Genomic DNA, 17,890 nt, shown 5'->3' with positions numbered 1-17,890 from the left:
CTTCCGGGAAGCCATTTCACTTCACTTTCACTTATGTAGGGCCCTATGAAATCTGTTTTATTTTTTCCCAAATTCCGTTTTATTTTTTTTTTTTCCAAATTCTGTTTTAATTTTTTGTTTTAACTCCTTTTTAATGGTTAAATTAAATTGTATTAAATCAAATATCATGTCTAATTAATTAAAATCATAAAACTTATACAATTTCACATCAATTTAATAAAGGTTTAACAAAGATGACATGTTTAGGGCCCTATGAAATGATTTATTTTTTCCTCACCATGTTTTATTGTTATCAAATTCTGTGTTTTAGCATGTTTAATTATTTGAATGCACACTTAATTTATTCAAATTTATTCTTAAAATAGCCTTAAGAATTTACCCTCAGAAATTCCGTGTTGTGTATTTAAAAAGTTCTGGTTATCAAATGAAGCCATAAAACATTAATTTCCTTTATCTTTTAATTTTTGAAATGTGAAGTTTTTTGGCAAACAAAGGGGAAATTACTATTAAAATTAAAACTAAAACAAAATGTTTGTTTTGTCAGCGCCAACAGCGCTGTGGTTAATTTGCCGATATATAGCGCAAACGTGCTTGCGGCGACCCGAGTTCGATTCCCGTCTCTAGGTCTTTTGCTGATCCCGCTCCCCTCTCTCTCTGCCCAGTACTTTCCTGTCACCCTCTACTGTCCTGTCCATTAAAAAAAAGCCCCAAAAAATAACTTAAAAAAACAACAACGTTTGTTTAATTTTAGTAGTAGTAGAAACAGTAGTAATATGTATCTGGCACAATGTCTTCAAGTTAAACCAGACTTTTATTTTGACGGGTTGTCGTGTCTACCTTTACATTTCTGTGTGTATATGATATAACGCTAGTCTTCCTAAAATGGAACAGTCAAATGCTCATGAAGTGACTCTCAGCAGATATTGTTCATGTATTTATGTCCTCATTAAGTGAGACGACAGATGCTGAAATCACCACGAGCGTCATGCACGCTTCAGTGTGTGTAGTAAACAAAACCGCTCGTCTGCTCCATTCATTAAAACAGAGACACACAGAACATTCAGGATTCACATTTAAATTGTATTTTTGTGGTGTAATATTTACAGATACTAGTCCATATTGCGGTTTGATCTAAGTGTAATCACCTACTTTTGATTAATTCATGCAAACTTCGACCAATTATGTGACATTCCGCGTTATTCAATAAATTCCGTTTTTATGACTGGATTCCAAGATTCCATCCGCGTTTTCCGCATGGCGGAAAATTTGGTTGCAATTTGTTTTTAATATTTTAAAATATATTATAAAATATATATTTTTATGCATGTTAATTTTAACTACAAAATAATTATTTTCTATAATTAAACTCGAGTAATTTTACCAATTATGACTAGACACATCATTTAATCAGTGTATTCTAAAGGACGAATGCTGATTTTGAAATTCCCAAGTATTTGCACTGTTTTTACAATGTCACAGAAGTGTAACCAGAAAAGTTAGTAGTGTAATACGGAAGTGACAGAAATGGACCTACTAACCCACACATGCTCTAAATCATTTACATGCAGGATATGGGTCATTCTCAAATACTGTTACAGATGTGTTCCTCCCCTGAGATTTCAAATAAAGACAAGATTCATCATGTATTTGTTGGGTTAACTGAAGAGAACGTTATAACGCATTGATTTTAGTGTGATCTGATCAGTTGTCAAGTTGCTAATAAATGGGTCATTCTATAATTAGGGGTACATTTAGAATTTGTTAATGTGAAGAAAAAAAGTTTTCCTTTTTCCCAAAAACCCAAACATAACCTTACATAGCTGCTTTGAAACAATCTATATTGTATAAAGTGCTATATAAATAAAGGTGATCTGTAGGAATATGTGCATAAAATACCATCTTGTATACCAATCATGTTTGCTACTGTCCACCGTGTTACCTTTACTGGGTAACACAGTTGACACAGTTGACATTTTTAGTGTTTTGGGCCTATGCTCAACATGAAAGCCTAGAACTACTGAGCATATGGTAGGTTTAGAAATATATTTTCATAAACAAAACTACGTTCTAGTGAAATTGTCTTGTTAAAATTTGCAGCAATAATACTTGTGTAACCCTGTTGAGAGTAAATGAATCGACTCTTGACACAGGTTTGCTAATTTAACCAATATTAGGGGAAAGAGAGAACATCCCTTCTAGTGTTTCATCCATGTGCTTCTAGAGGAAATATCATCATACTGTGCAAATTATGTGAGAATGGGACAAACCATTACTTTTTCTAGTAGGTAACTTAGTTGACAATGGTTTTTCGCACACAAATAAAAGTTATATCACAATAAACAATTATTTTTGAAGCACACTCACAAATGTCTTAATAACCTAATCTAACTGAAGGCAAAACTATGAAATTCATTTATATTTGAGGTCATTTTCATGCTTAAATGCAGTAGAATGAGCAACTTTCTAAAATCGGACAGCTCAGGGTTGTGTGATATGAACATCATTTTTGAACAAAAGATATGACTTTTTCAACATATACTAGTGTGATTGGGAAAAATATAATTGTGTACTAGAAAATTAAGCATCGGGGCTTTATATTGATTAAAATATATTAAAAACACACTTCTCGGACATGACATGCACCCACAATTATAGAATGACCCAAATACTTTCAATTTACTGTTTGCCGCTTCAGAAAAACTTTGAGAATGACCCAGATATGAGCACTACACACTACACAGAGAGTTGTAAAGCTGTCAGATATAGTGCTAGAGTCACTATAAATGCTTCAAATGAAAGAAAAACAAAAAAACAAGTAGTGTTTGACATAACAAAGGGGCAGGGCGGTGCTAGAAATTTCCAGTTCAGTATGATTACTGTTAAACTTCACGTTACCAAATGCGTTCTGATAAGCGTTCTCTGTCCAAATAAGGACATTCAAACATGCAAACGACTTTAGCACAAAACTTCCCCAGCAGTTCGGCTGTGTGAAGAGTGATAAGACGTTCTCCACCAAACATAGCGTTTGTTTTAAATATTATCATATTAAAGCTGGCAAAATACTTTAGGGCATTCAGAACCATTTCAGATGTTACAGCTTTGAGATCCATGATGATACGGCTGCCCTTTTACCATCATAATTGTAGGTTAATTTTAAAACAATGACAAAATCAGTTTATAGAAAATGCATTTAAAATGGAAAAAGTGTCTTTCTTTCTAGGAACACAGACCCAGAGAAACTGATGACTCAAAATGCACAGGAGAAATGCTTTCTACAAACAAGAACGTCCTCCTAAATTGCTAATATGCATCCCATCAATGTGAATTAAACCTGGTTTCATTTTAGTGTTGCACAAACTACCGCCGCACGCACCACGGTGCTCCAGTGCTGCAAAACAGATCATTTGCACAATCAGGTTTCCCTTATATATCACATCACACCCCACAACATCTGACCTATTTCAGATTCTACACAGGATATTCTGTTTTTAAAGTGCTAAGGAGGAGATCAAATATCAAATATGGTTAGACAGCCTTGACATTATAACAGCGAACGAAGAGAAAGACATAAATGACACACCTTTTAAACTACACATCTTAACTATGGCAGCGAGATATATCATTCTGAGAATTACAAAATAGTTGAATTATGAAACTGATCATGCAGAGAAACTGTGTGGAAAATGAAATGATTGATTTCCAGTGGATATGGATTTATGAGAAAGTAAAGTCTAGAAACCCGTCACCACACCATGATCTTACTATAGCACAAATGACAAGCTCAGTGTGACTATATGATTTCAATTATTATCCAGGTCAAACCATGATCATTCAATCACATATTTTATAATGATCACTGTTTCATTAGTAGGATTGGCTGGTGAATATTAATTGTTCTTTTTACGTGTTGTTACCAGCATTTGACTATAAGGTGTCCGTCTGGAGTGTGTGAACGCTGCTGTACCTACAGACTGATGAGAACACAGGTTAATGCGTTACAGTCACAGCATGAGTGTGTGTAGCAGCAGACAGAGTGTGTGTGTGTGTGTGTGTGAAAGTGCATGTGCGTGTCACACCTGAAAGTGTTGATCGGCATCGGACTCTCCGATCTGCTGCAGGAGTTCACCGCTGGCCTGACCCACATTACCTGCCGCTTGCAGGAGGTTCTGTCGTGGCTGAAGACACACACAGCAATATTAATATATCATAACAATATCATAACAGCATTTGCTCATGAATAAAATAAAATAAAATAAAAATTAGGGGTTAAAGTTGCATGCTACACTGCTGTTCAAAAGTTTGGGTTCAGTATAAAAAAAAACAAAAAACAAAAAACAGTATTTGCTCATAACATCTAGATTCATTAGATTTAGTTATTAGCATTTTCTAAAAAAAAAAAAAAAAAAAAAAAAAAAAAAAAACTGAAAAAACTGCTTACAAGGCAGCAAAAAAAAAAAAATTATAATAATTTTTTTAAATATCAAAAGTGACAGTAGATCTATGTAAATCAAATCATGCATCAGGAACTTTTCTACTGTCAAGACTTACTAAAAAAAAACTATTAATGGGAATGTAGGGGGCCGTGCACAGAATGCATTTTTCTACTGCAATGCGCTACTTTTCTATTGTTTTTCCTATGTAAGCGTGCTTGACGGACATACATGACCGTTATGGCTGCGTCTCGCATTTTTTGAGGCACCTCGCGCATTTTTAAGACCAAAGCAGTGGACCAATCAGAAGAACTCGGAGGCGGGTTAAGCGTTGCAAGCTACTGTTTACAGGAGCAAGTTTTATTTGATTTCAAAATGGTGGAGGAGGCACTCATAGTGGCTTTGCCTGGATACCCTTAATTATAAAAGTCTCGTTGCGAAATGGCTGACATGGATTTTGTTGAGTGGGTAGCTGCGCTTTATGTGCTATGGAAAGCTAAAAAACGGCGTAGACTCGTTTGGCGCCGTGTCTCGGTCCATCAGATTAGTTTATCAATATGTATATAGCTCAAATTGAGTAAAGAGCATTTTTTACAACTTACCAGATTGTCCGACCTCCTCACTCACTTTCTTCCAAGCAAGATCCTTTTTATTCCTGTTTCTATAAAAGTACAAAGATGTATTGTACAGCTCCAGGTATCCACATACAGCGACAATGATTTTGTTGTTTCAGACTTCTGCCTCCACTCGCTACGTCGTAATCACGTCACTACTAGAGCAAACTCCTGATTGGTTAACGTGGCGTGAATATTCGCCAAAGATCAGATTTTTTGGATTTTTTGCCTCAAACACCCGAAACGCTCAATTCGCGCTGCGTCATTCGCAGGATGTCTATCGCGTCTTTGCGTTGACTTAACGTGTAAATCACTCGCGCTTAACGCTTCATTCGCGTCTGGTGTGAACGCACCATCACAACTCCTACTTTTACTAACACACAATGAAAGCACCACATCAACTGCTGGCCTCATTCTCAATCCCATGTTTTCACTGCAAATACTCAGGTAATACCTCGGTACTGGAGGGCTGAGCGGTCTTGAGCATCTCAGACACAGCACACGCCAGGTTCTTGGCAGCACCCAGAAGCTGTTGGCCATTTCCTCCCTCGTCCTCCATCAGCGCCGCCAGCAGTTTGACACCCTTAGACATCTCGGTCAGGTTGGAGGAGATGGTGGTGACGGCACATCCCACGGCGGTGTAATCCGTTTCTGCTGGGTCACCTGGCAGACACGTTCAGTGACAAACTTTTACCACCTGACCAAACTGTGGGAAGGATGACACTTCATGCGAATATATCCAGCATCCCACTAGCTGATACTTTACTAGTAAGCTTCATTGCTGTAGAGTCAGCGCCCGCGGCCACATCTCACTGTGTGAACTGACTTGACACCCTGCTTAGGCCCTACAGAGTCCAAAACCATCTGGCAAGTTTAAAATTAAAATCAGGCAGTCAGTGGGGTGAACTAAACCATTTTTCTCACTGAAGCTGCACATATTTTGTTGAGCAAGTGCACAATCACCCCCAACAAAAAGTGAGTTGTCAGCTAGTGGGATGCTGAAGAAGCAGACAGAATAGTGTTGCTGGCTGAAACATGTTATTGTTAGTATGTCACCTGCAGTCAGATTGACCATGGAGGCAGTTCCCGCAGTGATGGCGTCCACCTGAGAGTGAATCTCATGCTTGGACTCATCCATTTTGTTCTTCCTCCATGCTTGAGATGCCTAAAGATCAGAGAGAGATGATGTTTAATACAAATACTGAGTACATACACATTCATCACTCTGAAACCTCACAAATGTTTTTTTCCACACATTATGTGCAGTATATCACCTTCTGGACTAGACTGACAATTTCTAATTATTCATTTAGCCCTGGGTCAAAAGTTAACTTTTTCCCTTTCACATTTTTGATTTTATGTTATGCATAGAATTTTTCCCACAAAATCTGTGACCCTGGACCACAAAACTAGCCATAAGGGTCAGCTGAATAAATAAGCTTTCCACTGATATATGATTTGTTAGGATAGGACAATATTTGGCCGAGTATTATTTAAACTATTTGAAAATCTGAGGGTGCAAAAAAAAAAAAAAAAAAATCTAAATACTGAGAAAACTGGCTTTAAAGTTGTCCAAATAAAGTTCTTAGCAATGTATATTACTAATGTTTTACAAAATATCTTCATGGGACATGATCTTTACTTATCTAATGATTTTTGACAAAAAAAAAGAAAATTGATAATTTTGCCCCATACAATGTATTTTTGGTTATTGCTATTGCTATTGCTAGGTATACAAATATACCTGTGCTATTTAAGTAAGGTTTTGTGGTCCAGGGTCACATTTAATCAAAAATCTCCTAAATATTATTCCAGAACTCCACCAATGTCTCAGTCCCTCAAGTTGCAAAGATACTGTTTATCATTAGAGCTTCAGAGCTTAAGCTATTTTAGTCAAAAAAAGGTTAAATATTTTAACCTCCAAAGTCCAGAGAGAAAACGACTTTAAACACAATACAACTTTAAAATACCCCTGTTATGCTTAGGTCAAAAATTACCCGACTTCAATGTATAAAATAAAAATTCAAAAATTCAAAAAACAGCACTACCATGATTTTGCACATAACACTGGTATTTTTTCAATAATCTCACATTATGTGCCCAATGGCATGGAGCATAAAGCTGAGAAATGCACAAATTTACGAAAATATTCACTGAAAGAATAAAGCAGCAAGTAGTCACAAGTGTTTAAAAACCGTTTGTATTTGAGTTTCAGTTTTTTTTTCAGAAATAATAAATAAATACAAAATTAGATTTTATATATATATATATATATATACACACACACACACATTTATCATAATATATATATATTTATATATTTACATTTTTTTTTTGGAACAATGATGTAGGGAAACCAAAATTATTTTGAATAAATAAATAAATAAATAAATAAGATGAGGAATATTTTTTCACAGTTTTTTTCACCTGGGTCAAAAATGACCCAAACAGAACACTGTGGTAAAAAAATACTGCACATTTTAAAAGTGACTGAGATAAAATACATGTCTATATGAATAATGCATCTCACCGCATCAGTGCCCAGTGGAGGAAGCGTATCAAACTCATCAAGAGAGGCCTGAACTGCCTGTACCGCCTGCATACTGGAGTTAATGGTGCCAGTCAAAGCCTGCTGAGCTGATGTCTGCAAGACAGAGAGAACACAGACAGCTCACTGTACAGCCCAAACAAACAGCGCCGACAGGTAGAGCGATTACAATTACAGACACGGCTCATATTCATATCAAGAGCAGAGCCCATCTTTCAGAACACATTCAACCCTATATGACAGGGTACATGGTATTTGTGGTTTCTTATCCACCTGCTGTAGTTTCAGAGGTATGTTTGTGCATGTGTATATCTGACCAGAGGGGGCATGTGTCCTCTGTGCATCTGCCCGCTGGTGATGTGCTGTTTGGCCTGTGGCATGGAGCCCATCTGGAAGCTCTCCGGACCTCCGGCACCAGAGCGGATGATGGCCGGCAGGGCGACAGAGCCAGTTTCCACCTTCCCGACCTTATTGAACTGCTGCTGGAGAACTGTTGACCTGAAGCACAATATGTCGCAGGTTACCATCAGATCCAATGTCATAACGGAGACTTACAACAGGAAACAATGTGACATATGAACTATGCAAAGAGGCTCACTTTTTGGGAGAAACAGAGTCCTCCAACATAGTTGATTCCTCATCGCCTTCCAGGCCGAAGTGATCTTTGCTCTTTTTCTGCAGGTGAAGAGGTTTTCAGACACAGTGAGTGCAGGAAAGATACATGGCAGAAGGACCTGAAAGAAGCACTTTGTTGCTAGATTGTGTCCTTCTCTAGACTGGTCAAACATTAAGGTTTGTTGAGAAATTCGTCACACTCCAGAGAACCAGCAGCAGCAATTTCACATGGACGCATTACACAACCATTAAACTGATATGATAAGAAGAAGATGTGAACTCCACCAATGCTTAGGAAACTGTTATCAACATCTACAAACTGACCTCTATGGACACGTTATTGTGAAACTAGTTGATGGTTATGCAGTATGCTCATGTTAGGGAGTGTTGCCCATTGCAAAATCCCTGTTTTTGCAGATTATGTGTGATCATGTGCAGTCAGACTCACATAGCCAAACCTTTGTATCGCCATATAGTCTGGTCCACATTGCAGTTAATTCTGTCTAGGAAATGTCTGCTTAGACAGGTGGAGACATGTAAATCAATGCACCAATGTTTGCCTGGGCAGTGGCCAGTTGCATTGTTTCACAGTTCTCCATATCACCACATAAATTAATAATTAAAAAAATTATATAAGGTATATCCAACCTCATCTAAATACATCCATATTAAAGGGTATGCATTATCAAATTTCAACTGCTTGATTGTTATATCACTGAAAAATATAAATTATATCATCACCCAGAAAAATATTAAAAGTTGGATATATAATACATACTACTTTACATGCATAAATACACCACACTCACATAACTCATACTATGTTGCAAATCTCAGCTGCATGACTATTTATATCATCTATCACCACAAAATGTAAACTACATTATCGCATAGCTCTCTCTCTCTCTCTCTCTCTCTCTCTATATATATATAAAAATCCAATTTTATCTGAACATACTGTATACTCATGTAGGCCAATATATACTATATAATATCTCAATATAAACTTGAATTTCAGTAAAGAAGCTGAAAATGTGTATTAGGAAAACCACTAGACAAATAAATTCGACTTGACTTGAATAAACCCTTCAGAAGTAATTGAAAAGGTGTTGTCAGAGATTTCTTAAGGAGTTTGTTGCATAACTAAAGTAGTTAATTCCATAACAGTCTTTGTATTAAACACAAAAAAACTGAAGAAACATAAATTTTATGAAAACGTGTACACTTTCTGCATACACAAAATGAACAAAGAAACGTCTGAACATATTTCAAAGATTTGATGCACCAAACATGGATAACTTTTTCAAATCCATTAAACTGTTTTTCCTCAAAAAGTGCTCACAACCTAGTATTGTGTAAACTTGTACAAAAACCTTGCACTTATTCCTAGAAGTTTCATAATGACAGCCAGTTTCCAGTTTTGAGTGTAATATATGGTCAGTAAACTAAGTGCATGACTTCTGAGGGTGAGGCTAGTCTTGTGAGTCCAATAAATATGTGAAATCAAAATTAAGTGGTCAGGCATTACATGATTTATTTAATTTTAACAATCAGATTGGTCACGACATGTTACCTTTTTGAGAATGATATCAATGTAACCAGCGATGAGCTGCGCGATCTGCTCTCCTTCAGTAGTCTGAACTGAGTAGTAACCATCCTGATAGTCTCCAAAGTCCTGAAGAAGAAAAATTAAACACATCACATAAAGGGTAATAAAAATAACAAGAGTGTAAATAATTCAGCAAACCATAAAACGCTAAACAGTAAAACAACTGTTTAGATGATTAGGTAATTGAAAGTTAACAGTGCTGCCATTGTTACGGAGCAGTGAATTGTGCATTCATACATTAGGGCGTACAAAATAAGCAAATATATGACTTTTTAAAATATTTATAGTGAAATTATGAAGCAGGGATGGAACAGGTCCACCTTAATTCACAATGTTCGAGAATTACGTGCAGCAAGAATAAAACAAGCAAAATACAGAGCATGACTGAGTGTGTATTTACAGAGAGCTGGAGGACGAAAATAACAGTCAAGTAATTACTGAAACGATTCGGCCTTAATGTGATCAATACGTCTGCAACCTGAGTCTAAATACTGAATTACTGCTGTGCTTCATGATGCATTAACAATCTCTCTTCCTGAATCCAGTCTACAGCATTGATTACTGCTTCAGTTTTGTCTATCACAAGACCCAATTAAAGGTCTGTCGCAGCTTTAGCATTCCTGCACGTGTCTGAAAATGTTATTGGGCATTATTCGTTTTCCCAAATTGGGGTTTGAGAGGGAAATTTTTTCAGTTGAGGAAAAGCTCAAATCAGCTTAAATCATAAAAAATGTGCAATTCAAATAAACGCATTTAAAATAAATCACTTAATGAAAATGTATAACCTGTATATATTGTGACTATTAACCGGAATCAGCGAACCATAAACATGCAAATGTGTTGTTAAATTATTGGAATATTAACAGCAAATCTCAGGAGATGCTTCAAGTAAATATTTTAGTTCAAAGGGGTTCAGCTGACAAAAGTTTGGTAATGTGTTCTTAGATCTTTCCTTTAAAAAACAAAAACAAAAACAAAAACAAAACTAAGAAACAGCCAGTGTTTATATATAAAGTATAACCTACGTTAGATACACAGACTTCATAAATCACAAGAGTTTCTTGTATAATTGTGCCCTTGATGTCAGAGCTAAAAATAAGTATGTGAATCAAACTTCCTGTGCACACTGATCTGAATCATAAGGTAGAAATTAAGTAACAAAGTCATTGTACTAGTAATAAATTCACTTCAAAAGGAACATCACAAAACTATTAGAGGACAGCACACACACACACTCTGCACAAAAGCTAGCTTGAAAACAAATGTATGTCCTGGGGTGAAGCTGTTTAATCACCCTTAAGACTTCAGTTCATCTTCGGAAACAATTTTTATCGAGTTCTTTTAGTACTTTTTGATGCTTTAACGTTTGTGTGTGTTCATTTTCAAACGATGGACATAATATGACAGAATTTCCTTTTTGGTTGAACTGACCGTTTAAATATTCAGTGACTACACTATTCAACCTAAACAATCCCTAAAGAGGTTAAGAAAAACCACCAAGTATTTAGCAAATTAGACTGAAATGGAACTTTGACACAGAAACACAATATGCAACACAGACAGACAGATTGAAACAGAACTGTGACGTCATATCCACAGGAACTATTCCACCCTTTAGTACACATCATATCCACAGTGGCATTTCAGTTTAAGTGTGATTTATTATCAGAACACAGCGTGTGTGTTTAGAGGAGTGTGTTTGTACCAGGGTGAAGCTCTTGGGAGAAGCAGCCCAGCGTTTGATGTTGGTCAGACTCCATTCCTGCATCACCTCTTTGGTCTTCTCATCCACTCTCATCACACTCTCTTTAGTGATGCCCAACAAACGTGGCACCAGCTTATTCTTTCCTTTCATTTTTTCCTGTCAAGAGAATAAACATTGTCATTAAACACAAGAAAGCAGGAGCCACTTAATAATATTAGAGCTCAGATATGGCGCAAGATTGTTACCTTGACTAAGAAGAAGGACACTCCGTAGGTTTTCAGAGATCTGGCTAGTTTGACGTAGCTGACTTTGGCCTCAATCTCTGTCATGTTTTGACAGTTTTTGTGTGCCTTGAAGAGAAGCGTTTATTATTAAATTGCAATTCATAACATGAGCATGAAAAATAATAACTCACACATAACCTGCATAGCCTCACCTGGAAGATCTTTTTCTCGCCTTTGTTCTTGATGTACTCTTTGGGCAGGAATTCTTTCAAACTGGATGAGACAGACGAGAAGCAAGAATTAATGGATTTACTTTAATTAATATTTTGAGAATGAAAGCAATCTGGACTGATGAATTTAGCAGTAGCTTGTGCTTGGAACTGATGTTTAAAAACAAGATCATGATTTTACAGCTCAGTCCATTAGGCTGATGGCAGATTATTAGTAGGTGACACTGCTGGAAATGTAACAAAAGTCACATGTTTTGAGATTGTATGTAATTTAATCAAAAGCTTGACAAGTGAAGATCATGCATGTTTATGCATAAAATTCAATATTTTGAGAACTGATTGAAAGAGTAAACTGCCTGTCTTTTCACTTACTCAAACCTAAAAGTAAACATAACCATGAACGTAAATGTTAACAAATGTTGTTATTATAAGTCTGAGTTCAGTAACTGCATTTCTGTTCTGGTGCAGCTTGAGAAATGCAGAGTCTGTTGGTTTTGAAGGCTCTGATTGCATTAAGTGATTAAATGTTTGAATACATTAACAAGCCAACAAACATAAATGTACTGAGCTCACTCAAGGAATCCAGGTTTGTGTTTAGACTCGTTGTGATCTCCAAACTGGATCTGGCACTGGTATCCGGCAAACTCACAGGCCTTATCAAAAGAGACAGGGTGGGAGCCGTTCAAGATGTCATCACGAGCCTGGGATACAAAAAATAAACAACATACATAAATGCAAATGAATTTGAACAAATTTAGCAACAACCTGATTTAACTAAGTAGAGACTGCATGATACAAATTTTTAGCAAGAAGTAATTTGTCTACACTGAAAGTGAAACAGTGCACAAATCATCACATTTACAGCAAACAAGATCATATTTGACGAATTTAGATGAATGAGATTCCATAGTGAGAGCGGCTTCCACCGTGCAATGTCACAGAAATGAAAATCAAGTAAGTGCCAGATTTCCACTAAGGAAAAAGACTTACAAATGACATTCGGGCATACAGTGTAATATAAGGTGTTCTGTGGTGTTTACCTGCACGTAGAGCAGGTTGAGCTGCACAGGGTCCCTGGAATCCACATTCTGGTCCGAGTAGAAAAACTTTCTCCTGAGAAGCAGCATCTCAGACTCCTCGACACCCTGCTCTCTCAGCGTCCGCCCATGGTCCAACCAATTCACTGTTCAAATACAGTTCTGACATCAGCAACTAGACTCCAAAATATCATCCAAATGCAAAAGTTTGGACACACTTGATTGAACTCTTGTTTCTCATTATCTTAAAAACCTTGGAATTTCTTTTCAAAACCAAAAATGTAATTATATGTGGTGTACAGAACAGAAATTCAGTCAACAAGAATCCAGAATACATGAAAAGCTACATTTGGTCACTAAAATTCTGATTGAGAATATACTGCATGTACTGTTTTGAAGACCTGCTAAAATAGCAAACAAAATGCATCAATGTATTTTTCAGGGTAGGCAGAAAGTAACATACATTCATCATCTGTGTGAAGTTTCTGTTTGAGTTTCTCCATTTTTTTGTCATCCCTCAGGAGGGTCTTGTCTCTTTTCAGTGTTCCCGTGGTCTCTTCCTTCTTCTCCTCTCCCACGTCACGCACAAGTGAGTACTCGTCATAGTTTGTAATGCCTGAGAAATCAGAAGTGTTTTATTCTCACTGCATTCAAACTGCTTCTCAAGGGTCGTAATAGTTCAAATAAACCTCTAAATATCATTTTTTACAGACCTCTATTAAGTATTGCTGCAGTCCTCCATTCATAATCTTAGGCCCTACTGACTATATCCAGATGTAGTTTTAGTAATCTGATCACCAAATGTTTTAGACCCTGTTTCTACTTATATTTACCAAAAAGCATCTTAATACCATGTAAAGACAAAGCCCAAGTTACTGGATGACTATCCTATGTGCAGATAGAGAAAAACAGCGGTCCCAACGCTAAGCCATGTGGTACCCCAAAGTCAGGAACACACAGTGCTGACTTGGTAAGACCTGTTATCCATGTATAATATAAACCAGGAGAGATGTGGCCTTGAAATGATTAAAAAGCAGGCAGAATGGAGTTTTCACTCCTCATATGGACACTAACTTACCTATTCTGGCACAGATGGTCATTAGCATGTCACTGACGATTTTTGAGTCATCCACCATGACTGTTTTAACAGTTCCGTCCAACATGCGGATCTTCAGGGGTCTCTGTTTCTTTTTGTACTCCAGAGTGTCCTAAAAAACGTGTTACGATGAAAAATCCTTTATATAAAGCCAACATATTATGTACATAAGTGTCATGCATCTACTGTTTCTTAGATAAGGCTACATTTTTAAGGACTAATCACAATAATATAATACATTTTACAAATAATGTTGGCACTTACAGTGTTTTTCATTTGGCAGATGCGCCAAAGTAATTCACAGTAACATTTTATCAGTCAGTGCACTACTAAATTATCACTTGAATCTGGCATTGCTAGTATGCTTTACAAGTCAAGTTACAGACGCTTGAAATGGCAAGGATCAATTTCAAATATTTATTTTAGGTCAGTTCTGATGCAAATATAGAATCAATGGCCATGAATACCACACCTTTGAATTTTTATGATTTTCCACTCTTTTGTAATTACTAGACAAGAAAACATGTTATAGAGCTTGCACTCACAATGCGCAATTTATATCTGATATTTTATCCAAATTATTTGACCTGATATTTGTAACCCTGGACCACAAAACCAAGTCTTAAGTAGCACAGGTATATTTGTAGCAATAGCCAACAATACATTGTACGGGTCAAAATTATCAATTTTTCTTTAATGCAAAAAATCATTAGGATATTAAGTAAAGATCACGTTCTATGAAGATATTTTGTAAATTTCCTACTGTAAATATATCAGAACTTTTTTTGATACTAATTTTGATTAGTAATATGCATTGCTAAGAACTTCATTTGGACAAGTTTAAAGGAGATTTTCTCAATTTTTTGATATTTTTGCACCCTCGGACTACAGATTTTCAAACAGTTGTAGCTGGGCCAAATATTGTCCTAATCCCTAACAATCCATACATTAATGGAAAGCCTATTTATTCAGTTTGTATAAATTTCAAATCAGTCTCAACTCACCCCATTCCTCAGCATGTAGTAGTCCAGGGCTTTGCCTGCTTCTAGCCAAATGCCTTTCTTTACGTCCTCATCTGACAGAAACAGGCCATAGTCACTGGCTGCAAGAAGACAGAAGAGTTAGTGTGCGGTCAGACTGCATTTTACAACCTGATAAGACTTCAAAATCAGAACACAGACCACATTTTTGCATTTGAAAACATGTGATTCAAAGCAGTGGAATTAATAAGAAATGCGTGATCTAGAGATCATGCTTTTAAAAAGATTAACTACTTTTAGTCGAAGCACCACATTTTTAGACCGTTGTGTCGAGCGCTGCAAAAGTCAAAAAATGCGAGTGCAACAGTCTGTCTAGTGCATGTTTAGACAATGGAAAAGCAGCACGTTCTGTGTGAACATTTATGTTTCTTTTTTGCCCTTCTTTTTATGGAAGTTGGCAAAATAAATCATCGTCCACTTTTGTTGTGAATAAGTAGATTGGAAATCATCACTTTACCTTTAAGAAGGAAATTAATACAGCCTTGGACTTACATGAGGGTGAGTAAATAATACAAAATTGTTAGCTTTAACTTTTAAGAAAATAACACCAGAAGATGCTGACTAAGAAATCTGTTCGGTATTCACCTGCTGTCTGATAGGCGGTTTTCTGTGTGCACACCACAAATGTTTATTACTGACTGTTTTACTTGTTTTTACTTTCATAATGTTTGAACCAGTAGTTTTTGCTGCGGTATTGAAATGGGAAACAAGAACTGTGAAATTTCACAAGTATCTAAAGTTTTGGTCAAGTTTTGCTTATTTGTGACCCTGGACCACAAAACCAAAAGTCTTAGGTAGCACGTGTATATTTATAGCAATAGCCAAAAATGCATGGGTCAAAATAATAGCCAAAAATCACTGGGATATTAAGTAAATATCATGTTCCATGAAGATATTTAGAAAACTTTTGATTTAAAATTTTTTGATTAGTAATATGCATTACTAAGAACTTCATTAGGCGATTTTCTCAGTATTTAGATTTTTTTTTGCACCCTCAGATACCAGATTTTTAAATAGTTGAATCTTAGCCAAATAATGTCCTAACAAACCATACATCAATGGAAAGCTTCTTTATTCAGCTTTCAGATGATCTATAAATACATCATAATTCAAAAAAACTGACATTTATGACTGGTTTTGTGGTCCAGGGTCACATTTATTACAAAACAAGGGTACATAAACAATGAAAACAACTGTTTTTAATTTATTTCTTATTTTTTGTGGCAGAGCCACTGGTCCAAAATCCTCATTGTCACGCTCGGCATAAATGACATGTTTTGGATTTTAAACAACAGCTATTGTCACCAAAAAGCAACAAGTTTCAAGCACTACAAACACAGTTTGGGTTTTAAACACTTTGATTTTCTTCCTTAAGTGATTGGGTCAAGTTAGGAATTACGAAAACCTTTACTAAAATTGGACCCAGATTACTGCTCAGTTTACGTAAACATTTCAACAATTATTTTCAATGGTGATGCCAGGAAAGAATTTGAGCTTTTTCCTCCGAGGGATTAGATAGTTGTCCTCCAAACGTAATGCGGCAACACTGACAGATGAGCTATTTAAGACCGCTACACATTCCACATAAGCTGTTGAGTTTGGAAGAAAGCAGTCCGTCAAAGAGACGAATGACTCACAGGTTAAGACAAGTATGTAGAGCTGTACTGAGGACTATTACATAACAGCTGGGTCCCAGCCGCACCCTGATACAGGCCCATTATAGCGCCGCAGCGCAAACTAGATTTACGCTTTATTTCTGTGGCATGTTTTGGCTTCTCTGGCATTTTTTTCTCTCTTCACTCTTTGGAAGGAAGGGAATTTGGGTGGAACCAACGCTAAAAAGGGAAACCAAAATCAGAGATATTATCCTGGGATTTTAGCCAAATATGGATAATATGAGTAGTGTGGCTGCCCATGACAGCTGTAGGCTTTGTATTAAGAAGTTTTTATAAAATGTGGGAGAGGAAGATTAACAGTGAATGACAAATTGATTCTTTGCTGATCTGATATATATGTGTAACGTTACACCACGTTATCCAGCGTAACATCAGATGTGACGTGACAGCACAGCATGTGATAAAAGTTACCTTTTCCAAGTTATTCAGGTTTTGTCATAAGCCGTGATGGTGAAAAACTATGAGCGAGCTCAATTCAGCTCAATGATTTTCTAAGAAACTGGTGCGTTCTGTATTGAATATAAGTTTTGCATGACTGATTGGGATAGGATAATTTAATCACAGATCTTGAAAATAAGGGAAACCAATGGTCAAACTGTGATCTCAGTAAACAAAAAAAGTGTATTCTATGACAAAAACTGTATCAGTCAAATTATACGATATTTTTATTTATTTGATTATATGGAAATATAAGTTTTTTATTAAAATTTTGCATGAGCTATGAACATTTCAACCAGAAAATGCTTCATGATTTGCGTATCGCCATGGTTGCAGCTGTTAATGGACAATTACCAATTTAGATTGACAAACTGTAATACTGTATAAGATTTCTATTAGAACTGAAAGCATAATTCAGGGCTATTCACTGCCATTTTCAAAGCACAAAAATGTGACATTTCATTCACTGACGCTTTTCAATCGGAAACGCTTAAACCCGGCAGTCGCGTGAAATGAGCTTGCTAGTTTTAGGTTTAAAAATGATGAAAATTGATCTAAAAAAAGTAAATATAATTTTATTTTTACGTTTACTATAAGATAATTGTATTTTTATTTAATACTCCCTTTT

The 17,890-nt window shown here is 36.2% G+C and overlaps 1 protein-coding gene across 3 annotated transcripts in view; it reads right to left on the bottom strand.

Moving 5' to 3' along the window:
* The window catches only part of tln1 (talin 1), a 97,862-nt gene that overhangs the window by 43,301 nt on the left and 36,671 nt on the right, over positions 1 to 17,890 (bottom strand). For 2 of the 3 annotated variants that reach the window (XM_051121356.1, XM_051121357.1), the window contains exons 3-18: positions 15,113 to 15,210; positions 14,091 to 14,220; positions 13,476 to 13,628; positions 13,016 to 13,158; positions 12,549 to 12,676; positions 11,958 to 12,018; positions 11,767 to 11,871; positions 11,522 to 11,677; positions 9,781 to 9,882; positions 8,191 to 8,267; positions 7,910 to 8,090; positions 7,575 to 7,688; positions 6,101 to 6,209; positions 5,499 to 5,707; positions 4,077 to 4,175; positions 3,915 to 3,971 (exon numbers count right to left, since the gene is read on the bottom strand). In XM_051121356.1, the coding sequence (XP_050977313.1) occupies positions 3,915 to 3,971; positions 4,077 to 4,175; positions 5,499 to 5,707; positions 6,101 to 6,209; positions 7,575 to 7,688; positions 7,910 to 8,090; positions 8,191 to 8,267; positions 9,781 to 9,882; positions 11,522 to 11,677; positions 11,767 to 11,871; positions 11,958 to 12,018; positions 12,549 to 12,676; positions 13,016 to 13,158; positions 13,476 to 13,628; positions 14,091 to 14,220; positions 15,113 to 15,210 (1,922 nt within the window). The remainder of the gene's footprint in view (positions 1 to 3,914; positions 3,972 to 4,076; positions 4,176 to 5,498; positions 5,708 to 6,100; positions 6,210 to 7,574; positions 7,689 to 7,909; positions 8,091 to 8,190; positions 8,268 to 9,780; positions 9,883 to 11,521; positions 11,678 to 11,766; positions 11,872 to 11,957; positions 12,019 to 12,548; positions 12,677 to 13,015; positions 13,159 to 13,475; positions 13,629 to 14,090; positions 14,221 to 15,112; positions 15,211 to 17,890) is intronic. The other variant, XM_051121358.1, reaches the window with a different exon arrangement.

This window comes from Labeo rohita, chromosome 10 (genome assembly GCF_022985175.1).
Source record: "Labeo rohita strain BAU-BD-2019 chromosome 10, IGBB_LRoh.1.0, whole genome shotgun sequence".
Taxonomy (NCBI): domain Eukaryota; kingdom Metazoa; phylum Chordata; class Actinopteri; order Cypriniformes; family Cyprinidae; genus Labeo; species Labeo rohita.
This window is presented reverse-complemented; position numbering and strand designations above follow the sequence as displayed.